The sequence below is a fragment of the Condylura cristata genome, unplaced genomic scaffold, assembly GCF_000260355.1.
Source record: "Condylura cristata isolate star-nosed mole 26May11 unplaced genomic scaffold, ConCri1.0 scaffold00001, whole genome shotgun sequence".
Taxonomy (NCBI): domain Eukaryota; kingdom Metazoa; phylum Chordata; class Mammalia; order Eulipotyphla; family Talpidae; genus Condylura; species Condylura cristata.
The window spans coordinates 52,237,248-52,257,434 of NW_004567102.1; the positions used below are offsets into that span (position 1 = coordinate 52,237,248).

Genomic DNA, 20,187 nt, shown 5'->3' on the forward strand with positions numbered 1-20,187 from the left:
ATTATTAGGTAATTCCCTTAGACAGTTTGTGAATATATTAGTTCATCATTATGAACTACCACTGATTTGTATTTCTAGATATTTTGGGAGAATATAGAGTAAGTGAAGATCCATCCTCAAGAATAAATAAAAACTTTTCCTATATGTAAGCAATGAAAAAAGGCATAGATGTGTGTATAAAAGCAAATTTTAATGACTAATACTTAAATTTTATTAGTTAGAAAATGAGGAAAATATTTACATAAAATACCCTCAAATGTACATATATTAGAATATTTCCAAATTTAAAATATTGCTCAAATTTATAAAGTCTAGTCCTGGTTCTATTACTGATTCCCCACCTTGGGCAAGATAATTTTCCCATTTGTAAAAAGGTACTAACTAAGATCTATTGCCAGTCTGGAACGCTCCAGTTGAAATGCCAGCTGGTTATGGTCAGTCATTCTGCTTTGGGTGATTGATGACCAGGAAATGAGAGGATTGCAAATGACTTTTAGTTCTTAATAAATTATTAATTCATGTTAGAAATGAACTTAGTATTTGTGACTGTGAAAATCTGGGCAGATCATGGCTCATATTGCTAAGAAGGTTTGGTTATTCTGGAAGAAAAGAAAGAATCTGACATTGGCCATTAACAGGATTTGAAATACAATTCTTTATCAAGAATAAAGAGAATTTTGGCTTAAGAGCAAAGAAAGTAATTTAAAGAGCTAAGTAATTTGATTTCTAAAATAACTTCCAGTTCCCACCCCAACTTCCAGAGGCCTCCTGCCTCCTTAGAACTTATCATACTTAGCTTTGTGTTGTATATCTGTGCACATATTTCATCTCTTCTGAGTGTGTAAGTCCAGGTGGTGGAGGTGAATTTGTTCAGCACACGCTCTGTAAATGTTTGCTATATATAAAGAATTTTAGAGTAACCAGCAGTATCTTTCTTAGTTATTTGTGCTACAAACTTAAAGAAGTTGATGGTGAAGAAATTTCACAAATATGAAGAAGAGATTGACATCCACAACGAATTCTTTCGACCATATGAATTGAGTAGTTTTGATGATACCTTTTGCTTGGCTATGACAAGTTCAGCACGGTATGTTATGAGTACTCTAATTCTGCTAAGTATTTAGGACGTATAGTTTTTGTAGTTTATGTAGTTATGTCTTCACTTGTAATTGTTCTACAGACAACTATGAACTACCACTGATTTGTATTTCTAGATATTGCTCTTAAAGCATTTACCTCTTTTTCTTTTTAGCTCAACAAAGAATAAATGCCATTTTGTGTGTGTGTGTGTGTGTGTGTATCTACAGATACAGTGGATTTTCTTTATTTGCAGAAATTTTATTCTATAAACTGGCCTGCCCACCAACATTGAATTAGAAAAGGCTGAACTACTGCTCCAGCAACCCTCTGGTCACAGTATTTTTGCGAACCAGTCAATAGATAACCTTGTATATTTCTGTTCAGAAAACACTTATATAATACATATTTTTGATTCATTGACATTGAACTCACAACCCACAGCATGCTAAATCATGCTTGAATGAAGCGTCTCTATAACACACAGCTTTTTTATATTTAGAATCACTGGACAGCTTCAGCACTATGCTTGAAGGACATTTTAAACGTTGTTGGGTGTTTTAAACGTTGTTGGAGATTACCAAAAAGAATCATAAAAAATGTGAAAAATGGAAACTTGCTTGCAGTATGAAGGTTAAAGCAGAGGGCAGAGGGTCATCTTGCTCTACCTCCACTGGGAACACGTGCATCAAGTTACTCTAGTTTTTTACTACCTTGCATATGTTTGGGAATGAGTGAGAAAGTTCTGAATATTGGTTTTGGGGTTGCAAATACATTTTAGTGAGTAAAGAAATTCCACAGATACAGAGCCTGCTAATAATGAGGGCTGACTCTGTGTTCAAAAGAACTAAAAATAAAACTACTTACATTTTTAAAAACATTCTGAAACTGTTACATTGGCATTTTGAGTTTGTGTTAGTATTACTTTCTTTTCCTTGAATAAACATGTTGAGTCTCATTTATAACAGTATCCCTGCAGATGTTATATACCTTATCAGGATAAATAATGAACTGCTGTCTTTTTCACATCTATTAAGTAATTTGGTCTGACTTCAGCAGTCATAGTAAATATAAAGTAGCTTCAGCTTATCTCAACAAATAGTAAATTAAAAGTGTCTATTTAAACATTCCAACATTTTTTTTAGTGTATTAACCTCAATCTAATGCATTAGAATTGATACTTTGATTTGTGCCACTGTGTCTATGAAAATTTCATCAGCCTCCTTACTGGTGTATTTATACATTGTCCATAAATACATTGTCCATAAAGCTGAGGGACTTAGTGTTTTGGCATTGGTTTTTATGAGTTTAATTTTACCTGATAACTAGTTTTGGCATGTAACCATATGTAGCTAAGCAGTAATTCAAAATCAACTGTGTTCCAGTAATAAAATCTTACATGCAAAATGATTGGGCCTGATAATCACAGAGAAAATTCAGTGAAAAGCTGTTAACAGTGAAGTTATGTGATGCTAACAGTTCATGATTTTTTATGGCCCTGATCACCTAAGCTCCTTACAAACTTTTACCTCAGACTATATGTAGTATGTAGTATAAAAACATAAATACAGATGGGAGCCAATTTTACCTGGATGGAGAGTGATTCACATGGAATTTTCCCCATTTTCTTCAGCGACTTCATGCCCAAGACAGTTGGCATTGACCCAAGTCCATTCACTGTGCGTAAACCAGATGAAACCGGAAAATCAGTATTGGGGTAAGATTTACATAGAGAATGAAATTTTAAAGATTCATGTAAAATAATATAGCACTTGCAATGTAATTTCCATCAAAAACCAACAACTACAAGTCACATCATCTGGGGTACAGTTCATTTGTTGCACCTGTACAGATAGTTTGTTACAGCAGTAGGATCATCAAAGTATTCAACTTAAGAGTAGAATTTATGGAAATTTCATCAGCAGCATGGTGCATTTTATTAAAAGTTAGGAACATCACAGATGGCATAAAGGCAGGTAACAGATATCATGTTTTATATCCTGTAATAAATAACTCATCATACTCTTTCCTACAATATAAACTACTCAGGTTAAAAATTTATGTTCATTGTATTTTGTTGACATCTGAGAATACATTAAAGTACATGTGTTCAAATAGATATATTAATAGATTTTCTGTATATTACTGTAACATTGTTTTGGGGAAGACTGTTAGTTTATTACACTTTGTAATGAAGAAAAAGTCAACCGTTTTTACATGTCATGCTTACAGACTGGAGTGAAGTGTATTACGTCCTAGTATAACAATGTTACTGCCACTGAACCAAATAAACTCTGCAATAGGATTTCTTCAGAGTCTCATTGGAAATGATGGCCAGAGTATAGATACTCAGTTCTAATTGTACCTGGGAGTAACTATAGGGTCCCAATTGCAGTCTAGCTACTTGTAGTTTATACAATGGGATGCATATAACTGTTTGCTAGATACTGCATTTCTATGGCTTAAGTACATGACCTCACACAGCTGCATGATAGATAGTCCTGGATTAGCTGCTAAGAGGAATTTAGAAGAGATGTCCTCAGGAGTTGGGAATCCTAGAAGTTCTGGTGACAAGTATATGCTCGTGATCAGCTTTATTAGTATATAGCACAGAAATACTATAGAGTTTAATTTTTAGTTGCTCAAAGTCAAACTGATTTCTCTAAGATCATAGATCAATAGTATTGCATTTTTTCCCTACTACATTTCAGAATCTTATGATATTTTCAGTCCCTTCCTTATAGTTTTTTAAAGTAAGAGTAAAATATTTAATATTTTCACAAAAATAAAAAATATTACTATAAATAATATCTTTTCTGAGTAAAGGTTCTTATTCCTCTTAGATTTGGTACTATAATAAAAGTACTGCTCCCCTCTTCCATCTGTTTCATCCTATCAGAAGGAATATTTGTGTCAAGAAATATATTTATTTACTAAAAACACAATAAATTTTGAAACTTATTTCCATGTTCATCAGTTGCTCATTGCTTTGGCACAAAAAATAAGGGGTTACTGTGATTGATAAAAACTCATAGGAGAGAAGGAAATAGATACAAGTCTGACTATTGACAATTTTGTGTATCTTCTACAAAATATATATAATTTTACTGATATCTCATACTTAGCTTTCTTTTATTATATCATACATTTTGGAAATTAATTTCAGTTATAAAAAGAAGACATAATAATCAAGTGGTATGAAGACTTTTCTGCATTCTATATGCATGCAGTGTTTTTTCTTTTTCTTCTGAATTTATAACAGGGCTTAAATTCATATAAGATCAAGTTGGTAAAATGATTTTATATTTAGCACAATGTGAATCCCCAAACTGGCTTCTCGTGGTATTTTTCCTATGCTCCACTCTAAGGCTGTGAGACAGTGACGTTTAACATCCTCATTCACCTTTTCAAAGAAACAAAAGCAACAGGGAAGAAGCTGTATTACAGCGGAAGACGGCAGCGAGTGCCCCGCCACCTCCCAGTGAGGAGGCTGTGTCCAGCAGCTCCGAGGACGACTCAGGGACCGACCGAGAAGAGGAGGGCTCCGTGTCTCAGCGCTCCACACCAGTGAAGATGACCGACACAGGAGACAGTGCCAAAGTGACAGAGGTGGGGGAGTGGAACTTGCAGGGTCCAGCGTGAGGCTCTGAGAAATGACCACCAACATTCAGCTTTGGTCAGTCTCCTCACTCACACATTAGCTGATGCTTGGTGACTGAAGCACTACCAAGATGGATACTAGCAAAGACGTTCTTAGAAATGGTTTGAGTTTGAGTTTTATAAATAGGCGTTTTTGTTCTCATTTGTAATAGTGAATTTCCTATTGAGAATTTTTAAAGGGAATCCTGTGGCCTTCGAAAAGCCCATACAGGGAGGGCAGTTATTCCCTGGGCTGACACATTGTTGGAATGCAGCATTTGGAACTGGGCCTCACAGTCTTTGCATAATCACAGTGGGAAATTCCTGCTGTATAATTTGACACACTTAGGGGAAAGCTAAAGGGAAATCAACAAGAAACTAATCTAATATATGAACTGAAGTATTATTTCAGGAGTTCACAATGACAGCTGACTGGCCCATTGCAGCCCACTCTGTTTTTGTAAATAAACTTTTATCAGAACCCAGACAGGCCTATTTGTTTACTGCCTTTGCACTGTAACAGCAGAATTGAACAGCTGCAGCAGAGTGTGAGACCCAAAGAGTCTAACATATTTGCTCTCTGTGCTTTTAAGAAAAAGTTGCCCTCCTCTGTATTATACAAAAGTAATTTTTTTAACCTTAAAATGACTATTTTAGATATTTTAAAAAGCATTAACTGAGAAACATAATCAACAAGTTGAAGAAATATTTATTGCCTTTGTGGAAAATGCTCAGATTCACTTCCATCATCACTGGAAATTACTAATTTGCTAAATGTCTAAATATTCTTCCTAGTTGTTCTTTTTTTTTTTTTTTTTTTCATCATCACTGGAAATTACTAATTTGCTAAATGTCTAAATATTCTTCCTAGTTGTTCTTTTTTTTTTTTTTCTTTTTACTCCCAGATCATGGTCCAGCCCATGAAAGAAGTATATGGAATTAACCTCTCAGATGGCCTCTCAGAAGATGATCTCTCCATTTATTCAAGGTAAAATACCTTAAAAAAATGAAATTATACCTTATAATAACATAAATTTTTTAAAGCAAAGGTAGTAATACAGGAGGAAATGAATTCTACTTGGAATACAGTAGTAGTGTTTAAGAGGTCAAATGTGGAAACATTAATTTATCTTTGGAAATAAAAGGTCTATTGTTCACAACTCAGTGATAAAAATTTATGCTGTCTACATGTAATTTCACTGCCCATATATAAGCTACAATCTGAAGTAATACATTTCTATATTAACAGATTCTCAGCATTAGGTATATTCTTACAAAATGAACCTGAAATCTTGACAGTTGGGGACCTTACATTCACATTAGTTCAGAAGCAAGAGGAAGCAGTGATGTAAAGGGACCAATGTAGATAGAATGCTCTGTACCTGTCTGAGAAGAGACCTACCAGCAGGAATTACCTAAAATCGTATACATAATTTTGTCAATATTGGTGTGTATATATTGTGAATATTGGGACTCTTTTCTGAGAAGATTCATAATTATTAGTTTGCCCAAAGAATCCCTCACTTAGAAATCCTCAAGAACCTGAGAATACCACTGTAAACACGCCCTCAACCGAATACACGGATCCAGAAGAATTGAATATTGCAAGTGAACACACTCACTTCATTGAATAAATTTGGCTTATGTAAACTCTGTAATAAAAATGAACCTTAACCTCAATTTTTTTAAAAAAGATTCATTTATTTATGCATACAGAGCTGGGGGACAGGCCAGAGGTGCAGGGATTCACCAGAGACAGAGTGGGGAGCAGAACAGACCAACTGATGAAGTACACTGCTGAGGGGAGCAGTGGGCGGGTCAGCAGAGGTTTGCTGCACCTTGTGGGTCACCTCTGGAGCAGGGAACGAATTCATGCTGAAGTGGCTTTAGCTTCTCAGTGCTGTGCTTTAACCCTCTGCGCCACCAGGGAGGGCCCAACCTCAATTTGTTTTTAAGGAGGGCATTTTGTTTGCAGAATTCACTGAAGTGAATATTGTCTTTTTACTTCACAGTAGTAAAATCTCCAATATAAAACATAAAATATAAAGATGCGCAGCATTTCTTGACCACAGAAGCACTGCTACAGTCATACTTCATGTCTTCCAGAAGGCAATGTAGTCTCAAAGGATTCATCCACACTCCTCTTTCCTGGGCACACAGTCACATAGTTACTTATTCAGCACAGCTATCTTTCTCTGTAGTTAAGTTCTTTGGTAAAGCAGTGTGGTCTGAAAGGAATTATTCGACATTAGTGCCTGGATAATATGACTTTACTTATTGCAGGGAGTGTGTGTGTGCATATCAAGTACTGAAATTTTGACTCAATTAAGCAAAAACAAAGCATCCCTTGCTTGAGGTCATTCAGTCACCTGCATCCTTATTAGGTCAGAAGGTCTCTGAGGCCCACATTCAGTTCTCTTCTTGTGGAGTGAGATGCAGCTTGTTTAGCAACAGTGTCTCTGGGAGGCAGTCTAGGAAGGTTGTGAGGACAGGCCTGGAGGGAAGGGAATACTGCAGGGGAGGATGAACTCTGTGTTCTGAAATAAGATTCTGTGTTTGATATTCTGAGAACAATGTTTCCTCCTTGGAAATCAATTTGTATAACAGTCAAGTGTTTTATTTTTCCTGTAAACAACTATATGGTATATTGAAAAGATAGCCCTCTTCATAGGTTTAGAGATGGAACACCAGGCTGTTCAGTGGCTTATCAGAGACTCACGTTGTGTTTCACCAGCATCTTGTGGTGGTAGACTGCACTTCTTATTCTCCAGCTGCTGCTTCTTATGATGCAAACCTGGGGAGAAACCCAGGGCCTGGTCGTCTCTTCCCCTCTCTCTGCTTGGCCATTCTGGGCTTCCCTCACCCCTTCTCCTGGGACCCCCTCTCTCAGTCATGGGCATTGCTGTGGGATGGAAACCTCCCTTGACCGGTATCTGGGAGGTAGCTGTGCCAGGCGATGGCCAAGGTATGTCGGAGGCTGACGGGTATCCTCTCCTACCCCAGCTATGCACTTGGGCTCTCTATAAGTGTCTTCTCCTCCTCTGATCTAGAAGGCAGAGCTTCAGGGCAGGGGAAAAGCCCATGTAGATTCATCCTGACTATAGGTGCCCCCTCCCACTGTAGGGTGGCCTTTCGTCACATGCTAGAGTTTTTGTGTGTAGACAGTGTCTGGGCCTGACATGCAGCTTGTGGCCCCCACCTGGGCTGGCGCAGAACCTTGAGGGAGGGAAGCCGTGCTGCTACAGCTGCCTTCTTGTCTTCTGGCTGCCTGTCCTCTGCTTTGTCTTCCTACGTTAGGAACCAACCACTTTAAACCCCTGAAGTTTTGTGGTTTTGTTCGAATTGCCCAGTCTTATTCATTGTGTTTTCCACTGCCCTCATTGTTCCTGGCATCTTTTCTTTGGTTTGCTATTTTTATTAGATCTGGAACAGTGCCTGCTGATAGCTTCATCGTGCTGAGACTTATCCCTTGTGCCATCAGGGAGGCCTAACTAAATTTTCTTTTTAATTTTTGACCGTTTAAATTTCTGTTTGGAAATTTAAAATTTCTGTACAGATATTAGATATTATGTGACATTCTTCCCTAAAACATGGATCAAAATGTTCCCTTGCTGAAATTAAAAGTTGGATAAAATAAGCTACTTAAACATTGTTCTAGAGCACTTTCATGATTTAATGATTGGTAGTTTCTGCAGCACTTTTTTAACCTTTAAAAACCAATAAAAATAGATTATAAAAATATCCATAGTTGCCAAAAGAAAATCTTTTAAATAGTAGAAAAGTGGAAAGTGCATCAGCCCTTTGGTCTTGCCCCACAATGTCCTAGGGGCACAATAGAACAAAACTACAAATGATGTCCCTGAAGGAAAGATGGATGCCCATGGTCCTGGGCACGCTTCAGCCTAGGCATTAGAGAGACAGCAGAGGCCCAGGGCTCCGTGTCCTTTTACCCTGCTGAGCTGGTTGAGCATTCTCTTTGGCTCTTAGCTAAAGCCTGAACTAGTATTGAGCTAGTTAGGCCTGAAATTGGGAGGGGTGGTGTCCAGGAGTGCTCTGTAGGTGGTCCCTTCAGGCCCCCCCCCCCATCTACTTGAGCACTCCTCTTAGAAGCAGCAGGACCCCAACAGGGGATTCTTGTAGCTCCGGGGAAACTGAGTCCATGTCCTGGGTTCTCCACAGCTTCCCTGCTTCAGGGCCTGGGTCTCAGCCTGACCCCCTTTTTGCATTTGTTGCTCAGGAAGCAGCTCCCTTCCTGTTTCTCCTTGTCTCCTTACCTGCTGCTGCAGTCACCCTTAGGTATGCCAGGCCCTGACAATCATTCCTTTGGCTTCAGGGGCATTTTTGGTTCAAGTTCTATATCATGGTCAAGTAAATAGAAATGGAATGGGGGTCCACATTTCATTTCAGTCTGACATTATTGGTAATGACTTATATTTTAAACAGAATCCCTCTTCTTTTACATCTCACTAAGCCACTGCAACCATTTTTAAGTAAAGTCTTGTGTTAAAATTGGTTTGTGTGCTTTTCTGAAATAGGTATATTCACCTTTGAATGCTCATACCATTTTGTGATCTGCTGAATTTATTGCAGTACCTTCTTTTACTTACTTTGTATTCAATGTTATTGTAGATTTGTTCAGCTGGGGCAGAGTCAACATAGACAAGACAAGAGCAACCAGCAGTTCTGTTCCAGGTGCTCAGATGGAGTTATAAAACTGTAAGTACTAGATTAGGACTTTAAAGAAGTTTTTGTCTTCATCCCATTCATGATACTTTTAAAAAAGGTTTCGTAGGACAATATTCAATCTTATTGCCAAATTAGTATAAGCACTAAGACATCATCTCTTAACTGCCTTACACAAGGAAAACTGGGTAGCTGTAAGGATGGGGAAGAGATGACAACATTGACCTGTCCTTGGAACAAAGTGGGGTTGAAATTGGTGGGGTTTTCCTTCTATAAACTCTGTTCGGTATTTTTGCACAGGGAGGGATGACCAAAAAGCTCTGACCCTGGAGACAGGCCGCTCAAATTCAAAGCAAAAACATGGTAGAGGGGGAAAGAATTTGTCTCTTCTAACTATATATCCCCAGCAGTTCTTATGAGTTGCTATAAGCCAAACAGCTTTTCATATATCCTTACATAACAGCAGGGTTCACATCTTGAGTCATAGCTCTTCTGTGGCTTGGCTCTTCACTTGAACAAGTAACTTAAGACCTGGGTGACTCAGTTTCTTCATCTGCAAAGTGGGATGATAATAGCATCTAATTCAGAGAATTAAATGAAAAAATGCATGCAGAATACTTAGAATACTGTCTGGAATAAGCTGTGATAATCACCACCATCTTCATCATCTTCATATTTATCATTCTCTGCTTGTTGGGACCAAGCAAAGCAAAGCTTATGACCATGAGAGTCTCCCTCATGCCATATGTTAGGTCTTTTCTAGAAAATGGTTCACTGCGGAGATTACACGAAGTAGGAGAGGCAAAGCAGAGATCAGTGATTGGTCAGCATTACTAGTCTGTTCAACAAATTATTTTACAATCTCTGATTGTCTAATTTCTCTTTGTACCATGCATGCATACTCCTGACTGACAGTTAAGGAACTGATATTACAGCGCGTTAGACAGTAGCAGCTGGGAGGACTGTGGACATGGGATGGATTAGAGGAATCTTTAGGAGAAGAAATGGACAAGACTTGGACACTGATTTATCATGGTGGGCACAGAAGATCTTATTGAGGGTGACCCTTAGGTTTTTCTGATTTGTGTAAGAGGTTTGATGAATTTATCAATTCATTTAGTAGATGGCTGTGGACACTGATTTTAGGACCACTCAGAGTGGCTATTACTGAGGCAGGGAGCACTAAGTACAGGTAAGGAGGACCCACTTTGCCTCTAAATTAGCATCCAAGTACAGATGTTGACAGGCAGTTGGATGAAGTGATCTGAAACTCAGAAGATAGTTTTAGGGGGGCTGTACATGCATATTGGGAAATATTTAAAGCCACTGTCTTAGGAGGAATCTGCCTAGGAAAAGATAGTAGAGTCTTAACAGGTCTACAGCTGAGGCTTGAGAAGACAGAAAAACCTGCAAGAGAGATGGATGGCTAATCAAGAGGCTGGAAGGAAAACAGATTTTATCAGTCTCCAAAGGGGCTAATCATCCCTTCTCTCTCTCCCCCATTACATTTTTTCCCCTTTTTAAAAAACATATAAATTCCTATTAATTTTGAGGCAGTTCTCTTTCTTATGCCTAATTAGTGTATGGAAGTGTGGTCTCCCAAATGAACTAAAATAGATATAGCCAGAGGGAAAGTGTTAATTAAAAAGAGACTGTTACCAAATTATATTTTGTAAAATTGATTGTTCTATTAAAATAGTTTGGCACAACTAGGAGGAGCAGATGATGAAATGAATACAGTATGCAAAATGAAAGTGTTTTCCCATGTTGTCTTCAATATTATGTCTACTTTTGACCTCTAATTGGTCTTGCAGTTATTATTTTTGAATCGTTTTTCTTAAAATATTTAATATTTGCTTTCCTAAGTCCCAGCACAAATGAAAGCCTTGTGGATCTAGAATTTTTTTTAACCTCTTACTCTTAATTAGTAAAGAATCTAGCGTGTGTGTGCTTTGGCACAGTGTCTTAAAGCAGGATAACAAAAAGCTTCCGTAGGTTCTGCATTATGTTGTTATGGCAACTGCCCAAGAATGGTGGTGGTGGGGTGTGTGTGTCTGTATTGTGTGTGCACACGTGTGCACAAGTACATGGATGCTTTAAACTGAAGCTAGGTTATTAAAATGTCACCTATTCATTTTTAGATTTCTAAAAGCTATGCTAAAATTCAGAGAAATTGATTTTTTTTAAAGATTTGTTTTATTTATACATACATACATACATACTGGAACTGAGGTGTAGGCCAGAGGTACAGGGTGTGAGAGGATTCAACGGAGACAAAGTGGGGCACAGATCATTACTGAGAGGAATACATTGCTGAGAGGAAAAGAGGGCAAGACAGGAGAGGGCTGCTGTGCCATGTGGGTTAGTTCCCTAGCCCGGGATTGAACTCATGCTGCAGTAGCTGGCAGTATTTTGATAGTGCTGAGACCTAACCCCTTGCATTGCCAGGAAGGCTCTCTGAGAAATTAATTTTTTATGTGAGATTCTTAAAATTCCTATCTTATATTTTTGTTCTAGTATATTTTAAAGCAGTAATTAGTTTTTTTTTTAGCTTTGTAGAGGTATGTATACATATATATGTACTCATCTCTGGATAATTCATGATCTACCTTTTTTATTTTTTTCTGAAAGTAGGAGGCAAACTAAGATCCCATGTCTAAAAATGAGATATATGTATACTTTATCAGAAGTAAAAACATGGACAGTAAATTACTGGATGGGGGAGTTAGAAACTTTCACTCAAGGCTTACAGGCCATTTCTTAGAATTCTGTGATAAACCCTAAACTAGTCAATGTCTATGCTGTCAGCCAAACACTTAGATCTTTATTTTGTTTGGTTGTGACCCCTCTCATTGACTCACACCTCTCTGAGTGTATGAATGATGATTAAGGGGAAATGACATCAAACATTACTGAGCACTCAGTATGTGGTGGGAACTCTGTTCTATGTACCTGAACCTGTAAGAAGTCAGTTCTCACAGTGACTTATGAAGTAAGTCTTAATGTCATCTTTTTTGTACAAATGGGGAAACTGAAGAAGTGTTGCAAGTTATTCAAGGTCAAACAGCTATCAAGTGGAGGAACCGGGATTGTCTGGTTTTCCATACTAGGCTAGAAACAACTAGTAATACCAACTGCTTTAATCACCACAGTGGTAGAAATACTGTGTTTATTCCTGTCCACAGCCCTCAGTTTGGTCTTCTGACAGAATCTGGATTGGTAGACACCGCCATATACAGACAGAATATTTCTGTTTTGTTGATCTTGAATTAAATATATATATATATATATATATATATATATATATATATATTTCTTGAGACTATATCTGTATTCTTTCCCTAGTATCATACATATTGTTTCTAGTACAGATGGGCTTCCTGGGCAAGTATACTTTCCTTAACTCATAACTGGTTTAGAGATTGACCATCATCAGAACAGGGCTGCTACCATCGAGGGTCGTTGCTATCTTACTGGGTCCTAAGTTTTTTAGAGGGCCCCTCTAGGTGGCTTCTGCTAGCACCATAATAGCAGTAGTTGAAATCAATTTCTCAATAACATTTGTTGAGATGTACTGAATTACTTCCCCCAGCCCTGCCCTGCCCCTCATGTTGCTGTAGAGTCTAAAGGAAGCCCCCTGAGCAGCCGGAGAACGTGTCTCCTCCAGGGGGTCCTGGTTTTCAACACCCTCCAGGTGGCTCCTTTCCCCTACCTGTGAAAGTTTGAGTTTCCTCCTCTTCTCTTTCCTATCATATGCTCTCTGCCCTCTTCTGTTTTCTGTTTCCTTATTGCCTTCTGCTAGAAGAAGAGTTTGTAGCATTTTTTCCTGTCCCCCTTCCACTTCCACTGGTGGCCAAATGCAGAATGAGAAGGACCTGAGAGGAAGGACTTGCTGTACTGGAGAGGCGAGTGCTATGGGGCCTGGTGGGGATTCACGGTGTGCATGCAAGGCCAGCATGCTCTCCTTTTATACTCTTGACAGTTCTCTGGGAGTCCTTTACTGAGCAACAAATGCTAATCATTTGTTGTAATTATGTCAAAAGAACACAAACATACATATTGTTGTGTCTGCAGTTCCATGGTCTCTTATTCCAGGAATATGTCTCATGTATTTAAAAGTTACCTCTAAGAAATGGCAAAATATAATCCATAGACTTTGGAGAAACACTGCCCAAATTAGGATTCGTCTACTGTTTTAGAATCATAAGGTTGAATTTATCCCTAAGTACATCTTAAAATAAGTAGCATTTATTGACCTTGGAGTGAATGTCCCCAGGGCTTATATACTAAGGGCAGCAATTCCAAAATCAGAGCATGAGATAACACCTTGGCCATGATTAATTCAACTTTGTTTACTTTACATAATTTCATTTTCAGTAACATGCTCCCTCCATACAAGTCATTCTCTAAGGTTCTCCCTGCACCCCCTATGGATTTTAGCTACGTCTCTGTAGATAATGCTCTGGTCTCTGTGCTGCAATCTAAAGAAGTATTTCTCCCTTGGTGGGTAATTCTTGTTATCATTCCCAAACACCCTAGAGTAGCCTTTAAAAGTTTAAGGATTAGAGTTTAGAGCGGTGTGCATGCAGTGATCAGTGATTAATCAGCTAATTCCCCCCGAGGGACAGAGATGATTGGTGACGGCAACTCCAGGAAACCAGTCTGTGCCCTCTTCCTTCACCCCTGAAATTGCCGCACCAGTCTTCTTCCTTTTATATTCTGGCCTTTACTAATCTTTTTTATTTAAAGGTCTGAATTTTCCTGTCTATCTTTTCTAGTTGTCTCTTTCTCCCTTACCCATCACTTCTTTTACGTTTACCATTCTTCTTTCTCCCAGGACATGCTTTCTCTATCCTGGGACTCCAGGGTATTGTTAATTTTTTTTTCTTTTTTAAAAATTTTATTTATTCATTCGTACAGAACTGGGGTACAGGCCAGAGATGTGGAAGGTGAAAGGATTCACCAGAGACAGAGTGGGGAGCAGAGCAGGCAGATCTACGGGCGGGTCAGGAGAGGTCTGCTGCGCCATGTGGTCACCTCCGGGCGCGTGGGGATCGGACTCATGCAGAAGTGGCTTTAGCTTCTTTGTGCTGTGCTTTAACCCACTGCGCCACCAGGGAGGGCCATTAACTTTGTTTTTTTTATACACAAGTTTCCTGCATCCATTCTGAGGCATGCCTTTTAAACTAATTTTTAACTCATCAGTGGGTTGGGTACTTAATTTAATGGTTGCTACATAATGAAATGAAATAAAACTGAATTTAACACTATAGAAAGTTCCAGGGCTTGGCAAATAGTGTGGCCAAGTCTTGTTACATGAATTTTTGAGTCTATGCATAAATGTAGTATGAGTATACGAGTATGCCTTACGAAGGCTGTAGCTTACTGTGGGGAACAGTCAGGAGTTTGATTTATGTGAATGCACCTTTTCTGGAACTACATAAATTAAAAAACACAGCATGCAAGCCAAACTGATTTCAGAAAACTGAGGCAGAAAGTCAAAATGAAAAAGCCATTAGATAGATAAAGTGAATGCCTTTTTTGCTTGAAAATTATCTACAATAGCATCTGCTTATTATGTTAAAAAAGACAAATTTAATGAAACAGGGTGAATTGTCAAAACATTCAGGAAGAGTGATCCTGAAAGGGTTCTACAATAAAAGGGTCAGCAAATGTGAATTTAATAATAGGTACTTGTGTTACTTGTTTAAGGTATTTATGGCTTTGATATTTTTGTGATTTCATGTATTACCTATTTCATTTTGGTGACTATAAAGCATACCATTTATGGAAGCTTTTGCAGGTCATGTGTGGTCTTTAATATTCCCTTAATGTGTTGGGGTATGTGTGTGTTGTTTTTTTCCCAGAACATAGCTCTTCTATAAGGTAAGATATGTCTTACGTGACAGATAAAGTAGTAAAGATATTAAATGATAGGTATTTATTGAATGCTAAGGTGACAGGTGAGATGCTTGCAGCACACAGTTGAATGAAACAGTCTCTGCCTCCTGGGGTTTACACAGACCTTGGGAAAGTGATTCCAGGTGGTGGGAGTGCTCTGTAGGTAGTAGGGGAGGAGGCTGTTAAGGGAACTTAAGGCACAGATTCCTGGACACTAGGCATGCTTAACTCTTGGCTAAAATCTACAGGACAGACATAGTTATCTGGTTGAAGAAGGCAAAGAAGACATCAGGCAGAGGCTCAAGGCCTTGCACCAGTTTTGGAGATCCTTTAAGTGACTTCATGTTTCTGATACCAAGTGGATACTCAATAAGGAGGCAAGAAACACATGCAAGCAGGAACAAGACCAGGACATGCTAAGCAAGAGTGGCCCTTATGCTAAAAGCCTGTTTCAATCAAGGGAGTGATAAGCTTCTATCTGCATTTTAGAAAGGTCACTCTGGAAATATATCAGGATGAGAAAGTGACTGGAATCAGTTAGCAGTTTAAAAAAAGGGGCGAGAGCCCTCCCTGGTGGCACAGCACTAAGAAGCTTAGGCAACTTCAACATGAGTTTGATCCCTGCCCTGGAGGTGACCCACATGGTGCGGCAGACCTCTCCTGGCCCGCCCGCTGCTTCCCTCAGCAGTGGGCTTCGTTGATCTGCCTGTTCTGCTCCCCACTGTCTCTGGTGAAGTCTTTCCCCCCCCCTGAGTCTCTGGCCTGTACCCCAATTCTGTATGTACAAAAAAATCTTTAAAAAAAAAAAAAAGAAGGGATGATGGGGGGCTCTCTTGTAAAAGTACAGTGTGCATGGTTTGTAAAACGTGGCTGTGGATTGAGTGTGAGGAACATGTGCGAGGCAGAAGTTTTCTTGTTTGCTTGATTAGATATGCGCTAGGTCACCATGATTAGAAATACATAACAAATGCAAGTTTGGGGACTACGATGGGTCATTTGGGACAGTAATAGGAATTCTGAGATAATTTGTCTGGGACTCAAGAGGTTTTAGATTAGATTTTTTCCCCTGTTATTAATTTTTAGCCTTCCTTGCATTAATGTGATATATCACATTTATTAATTTGCATATGTCAAGTCATCCTGCATCATAGTTTTCTCCTTTTAATGTGCTCTTGAATTCAGTTTCCTAGTATTTTGTTGAGGACTTTTATATCTGTGTTCATCGGGGATGTTTTCTCATACTTTAGTTTTCTAGCAGCATTATTGGTTTTGGTATAAGGGTGAAGCTGGTCTTATAAAATGAATTTGGGGATTTTATAAATGAATTTGAGATGGTTTAGCAGGAATTCTTTAAATATTTGATGGAATTCAGTGAAACCATCTGGTCCTGTGCATTTCTTTGTTGGGAGTTTTTAATTACTAATTCAATCTTTGTACTCATCATTTGTTCCAATTTCCTTCCTTCTTTCCTTTCTCCCTCCCTCCCTCCCTCCCTCTGTTTTCTTATTTCCTTGTTCTCCCTTGGGGATAATCCCCCAATTCTCCTAACATCCCTGAGCCATCACCATAGCCCTTTGTGCTCTTCCCTCCCATCTTTTGACCTCTTTCCCGCTCCCCCCTAAGTGTCTGCTTCAAAGCTAAGTCAGCTTGCAAATTGTCATTTTTCAGACTGTTTGGTTTTCCTATGTTCTACCTATAATGTTCTACTTTACTTTTTCTTCATAATTCAGTCTTGAATTATGTTTCCAGGAATCTAGATTTTTCTGGGTTGTCCAATTTGTTGGCATATTATTTGTAACGCTCCCTTATGATCCTATATATTTCTTTGTATCTGTTTTAATGTCTCCTCTTTCATTTACATTGGTTCTGTCTAGTTAAACACTTGTCTGTTTTGTTTCTCTTTTCAAAGAGCAAATCCTTGATATTTTACTTCCTCCCACCAACTTAGTTCCTTGGGATAAGGCTAGGTTGTTTATTTGAGATAATTATTTTTATTTTTTGATGAATACATTTAATACTATGAACTGTTTCTGCTTTTGTTGCAACCAATAGGTTTGATAGGTTTTATTTCCATTCTTTATATCTGTTATTTCTCTTTTGATTTCTTCTTTGATCATTGGTTGTTCAGAAGTCTACCTAAGTACATGTGAACTTTCCAGCTTTCTTCTTCTTATTTATTTTCTTCCATTGTGGTTGGAAAATATACTAGATAGAATTCTATTTTCTTGAATTTATTGGGACTTGTTTTGTGACATGACATATCCTGGAAAATGTTTCATGTACATTTGTGAATCTGTCTTTTGCTATTGTTGAATAGAATGTTCTGTAAATGTCTGTTAGGTTCATTTGGTCTATGGCGCTGCTCAAATCTGCTCTTTCCTTAGTGATTCTCTGAATAATCTGTTGCTGATAGTGGCCTATTACAACTCTCCAGCTATTTCTGCAGTGCTGTTTTTGTCTCGGTTTAGTTCTGTTAGTATTTGCCTTATGTATCTAGACACTTTATAGCTGAGTACATAAATATTTGTTGCCAAGTACACAAAATTCTAAAAATTTTGTTCTGCTTTTCATTAACTTACTACTAGAATCTTACGATTTGTAAAAATTATGGCAGTTTGATTTCAATTGCAAGGAATGAAATTTTTAATGTTTTTAAAAACTTCCCTCTCAAACCCATTTTTCATTAGTTTGCAAAACATTCATTGTAAGAGGTTTCACATCCATTAGTAAATAGGGACATAGTTTTTATTTGGTATGTATGATATTAAGCCCCCAAAATATCCAAATAAAGTGTATATTGTACTTACATAGAACATATTTAGAGATCATTGAATTCTGTTCTTTAATTGTCTAAGGAAAAGAGTCCTGGAGGAGGCCAGTAGCTCATAGTCACAGAACTTTTAAATGAGCAAGCCAGGCCTCAAATTCATTTCCTTGGGACTTAAACCTGATGTACTGAGACTGGCAGCCGGAATTTCCCGACCCCATACTCCTGTTGGGTGCTACTAAAAGTAGGTGAGCTCTCATAGGAAGCATGGACCAAAAGATAATGACAGCTAGCAGCTTTTACCAAAGGAAGAAGAGGAAAAAGATAAAAAGCATAAAGTAACAATTCTAAAAGATGTGGTCCATAAACTCCTCTGGGTTCCAAGACCCTTTCAGTGAGTTTGTGAGCTCAAGGTAGTGGCACGAGCATGTGCTGGTGGACATTTCTTTATTGCTGCACAATCACAGTGGGGAGAAAGTCAGCTACACTTAAAGTGACTTTTTGATGAGGCAGTAAAAATTTTTAAATATTAATACTTAAAACATGTGTCCTCTAAATGCTCTTTGTAGCATTTGTTATATACATAAAACAGTTTTGTTGCATATCAAAATACCATGGTTGTCTCAAGGAAAAGTACTTGTGAAAGAATTTCTAAGTTGTGAGCTGAACTCATGACTTTTTCATAGCATACCCATAGAAATAATGAGAATCTATCATTTTTCAGATGTGGATATTTGGCAAATACTTTCTCAAAAATAAACAAAGTAAGCATGTCATGTCAAGGAAAACAGTTGACAGTATTTGTTAGCAATGATTAAGTGAGGATTTTAAGCCAAAATCAGAATTTTAGAAAATTTATATCTGTATCATGAACAATATTTAAGTTTTTCTGATGAGATTGTTCTGATGGCAATAATCTAATGTGATTTTTTAGAATTCTTTTTAAGATTTATTTATTTATTCATACAGAACTGGGGTACAGGCCAGAGATGCGGAGGGTGGAAGGGCCAGAGATGCGGAGGGTGGGAGAGCCACCAGAGACAGAGTGGGGAGCAGAACAGGCAGACTGACAAAGTACACTGCTGAGGGGAGCAGCAGGCGGGTCAGGAGAGGTCTGCCATGCCATGTGGTCACCTCTGGGGCAGGCGGGGATAGAACTCATGCGGAAGTGGCTTAAGCTTCTTAGTGCTGTGCTTTAACCCGCTGCGCCACTAGGGAGGGCCTAAAATGTTTTTTTAATGGAATGCATCACCATTTGGAAGATCATTATAACTCAGTAACCCAGTATTTCTGAGACCTCTGCATTCTATTAAAACTTTATCTCTGCCCAAAGTAATGCATTCCTTGTGCAAGAAAGAACAGTGGACTTTAAGATAACAATATATGGAAAGTTCATTATATTTCAGGTTCCAATTTGCAACTGACCTTTAAGAAACTTCTCAAGTTATGATACAGTATCAAAGAAAAATATCCACAATTATCTAGAAAAACTATTAAAATACCTCTTCCTTTTCTAATTGTGTATCTTTGTAATATCTGCTTTTCTTCATATATTTAAATCAAACAACATATTATAGCCAGAAGCAGGTGAGCCAGAAGCAACTTAGATTTAGTTGTCTTCCATTAAGCTTGACAATGAAGAAATATACAAGTGTATAAAACACGGGTTCCTTTCTCATGAATTTTCTTCTCTTTTGGAAAAAATGTAGTTATTTTTCATTAAGATATACCACTTAACATTTACGGGGTTTATTATTGTTTTACAGTGAATTAATAATTAATCTCTTTTAAATGTATCAGTTTTCATTTCATCAGTAGGTAAAACTCAGTCTGTCAGGATCTTCAGTAGTACTTCTAATAGTATAAAGATGTTCTGAGACTAAAATGTTTGAGAAGTTTCGTGCATTGACTATTTGGCCATTGATGGTCTGTTAATGTCTGTCAGGAGGTGTCTGCCCCGAGATGACTTGATCTAGAGCCTTGTTCTTTTCTGTTTCATTGTTCTTGATTCAGTCATTGGCTCCCTTCAAAATATTTATAGAATGCTTACTTTATTGTGGATAGAATACAAACATGCACCAGAATGTTGCCTGTTTAACCACAACAGATGTTCTTCTTCC

At 38.0% G+C, this 20,187-nt stretch overlaps 1 protein-coding gene across 1 annotated transcript in view; it reads left to right on the plus strand.

Annotated features, from left to right (window-relative positions):
• Positions 1-20,187, plus strand: part of FIG4 (FIG4 phosphoinositide 5-phosphatase) — a 91,743-nt gene that overhangs the window by 56,109 nt on the left and 15,447 nt on the right. The window contains exons 18-22 of the mRNA XM_004673758.2: positions 940-1,087; positions 2,711-2,794; positions 4,491-4,686; positions 5,622-5,704; positions 9,346-9,432. Of these exons, the coding sequence (XP_004673815.1) occupies positions 940-1,087; positions 2,711-2,794; positions 4,491-4,686; positions 5,622-5,704; positions 9,346-9,432 (598 nt within the window). The remainder of the gene's footprint in view (positions 1-939; positions 1,088-2,710; positions 2,795-4,490; positions 4,687-5,621; positions 5,705-9,345; positions 9,433-20,187) is intronic.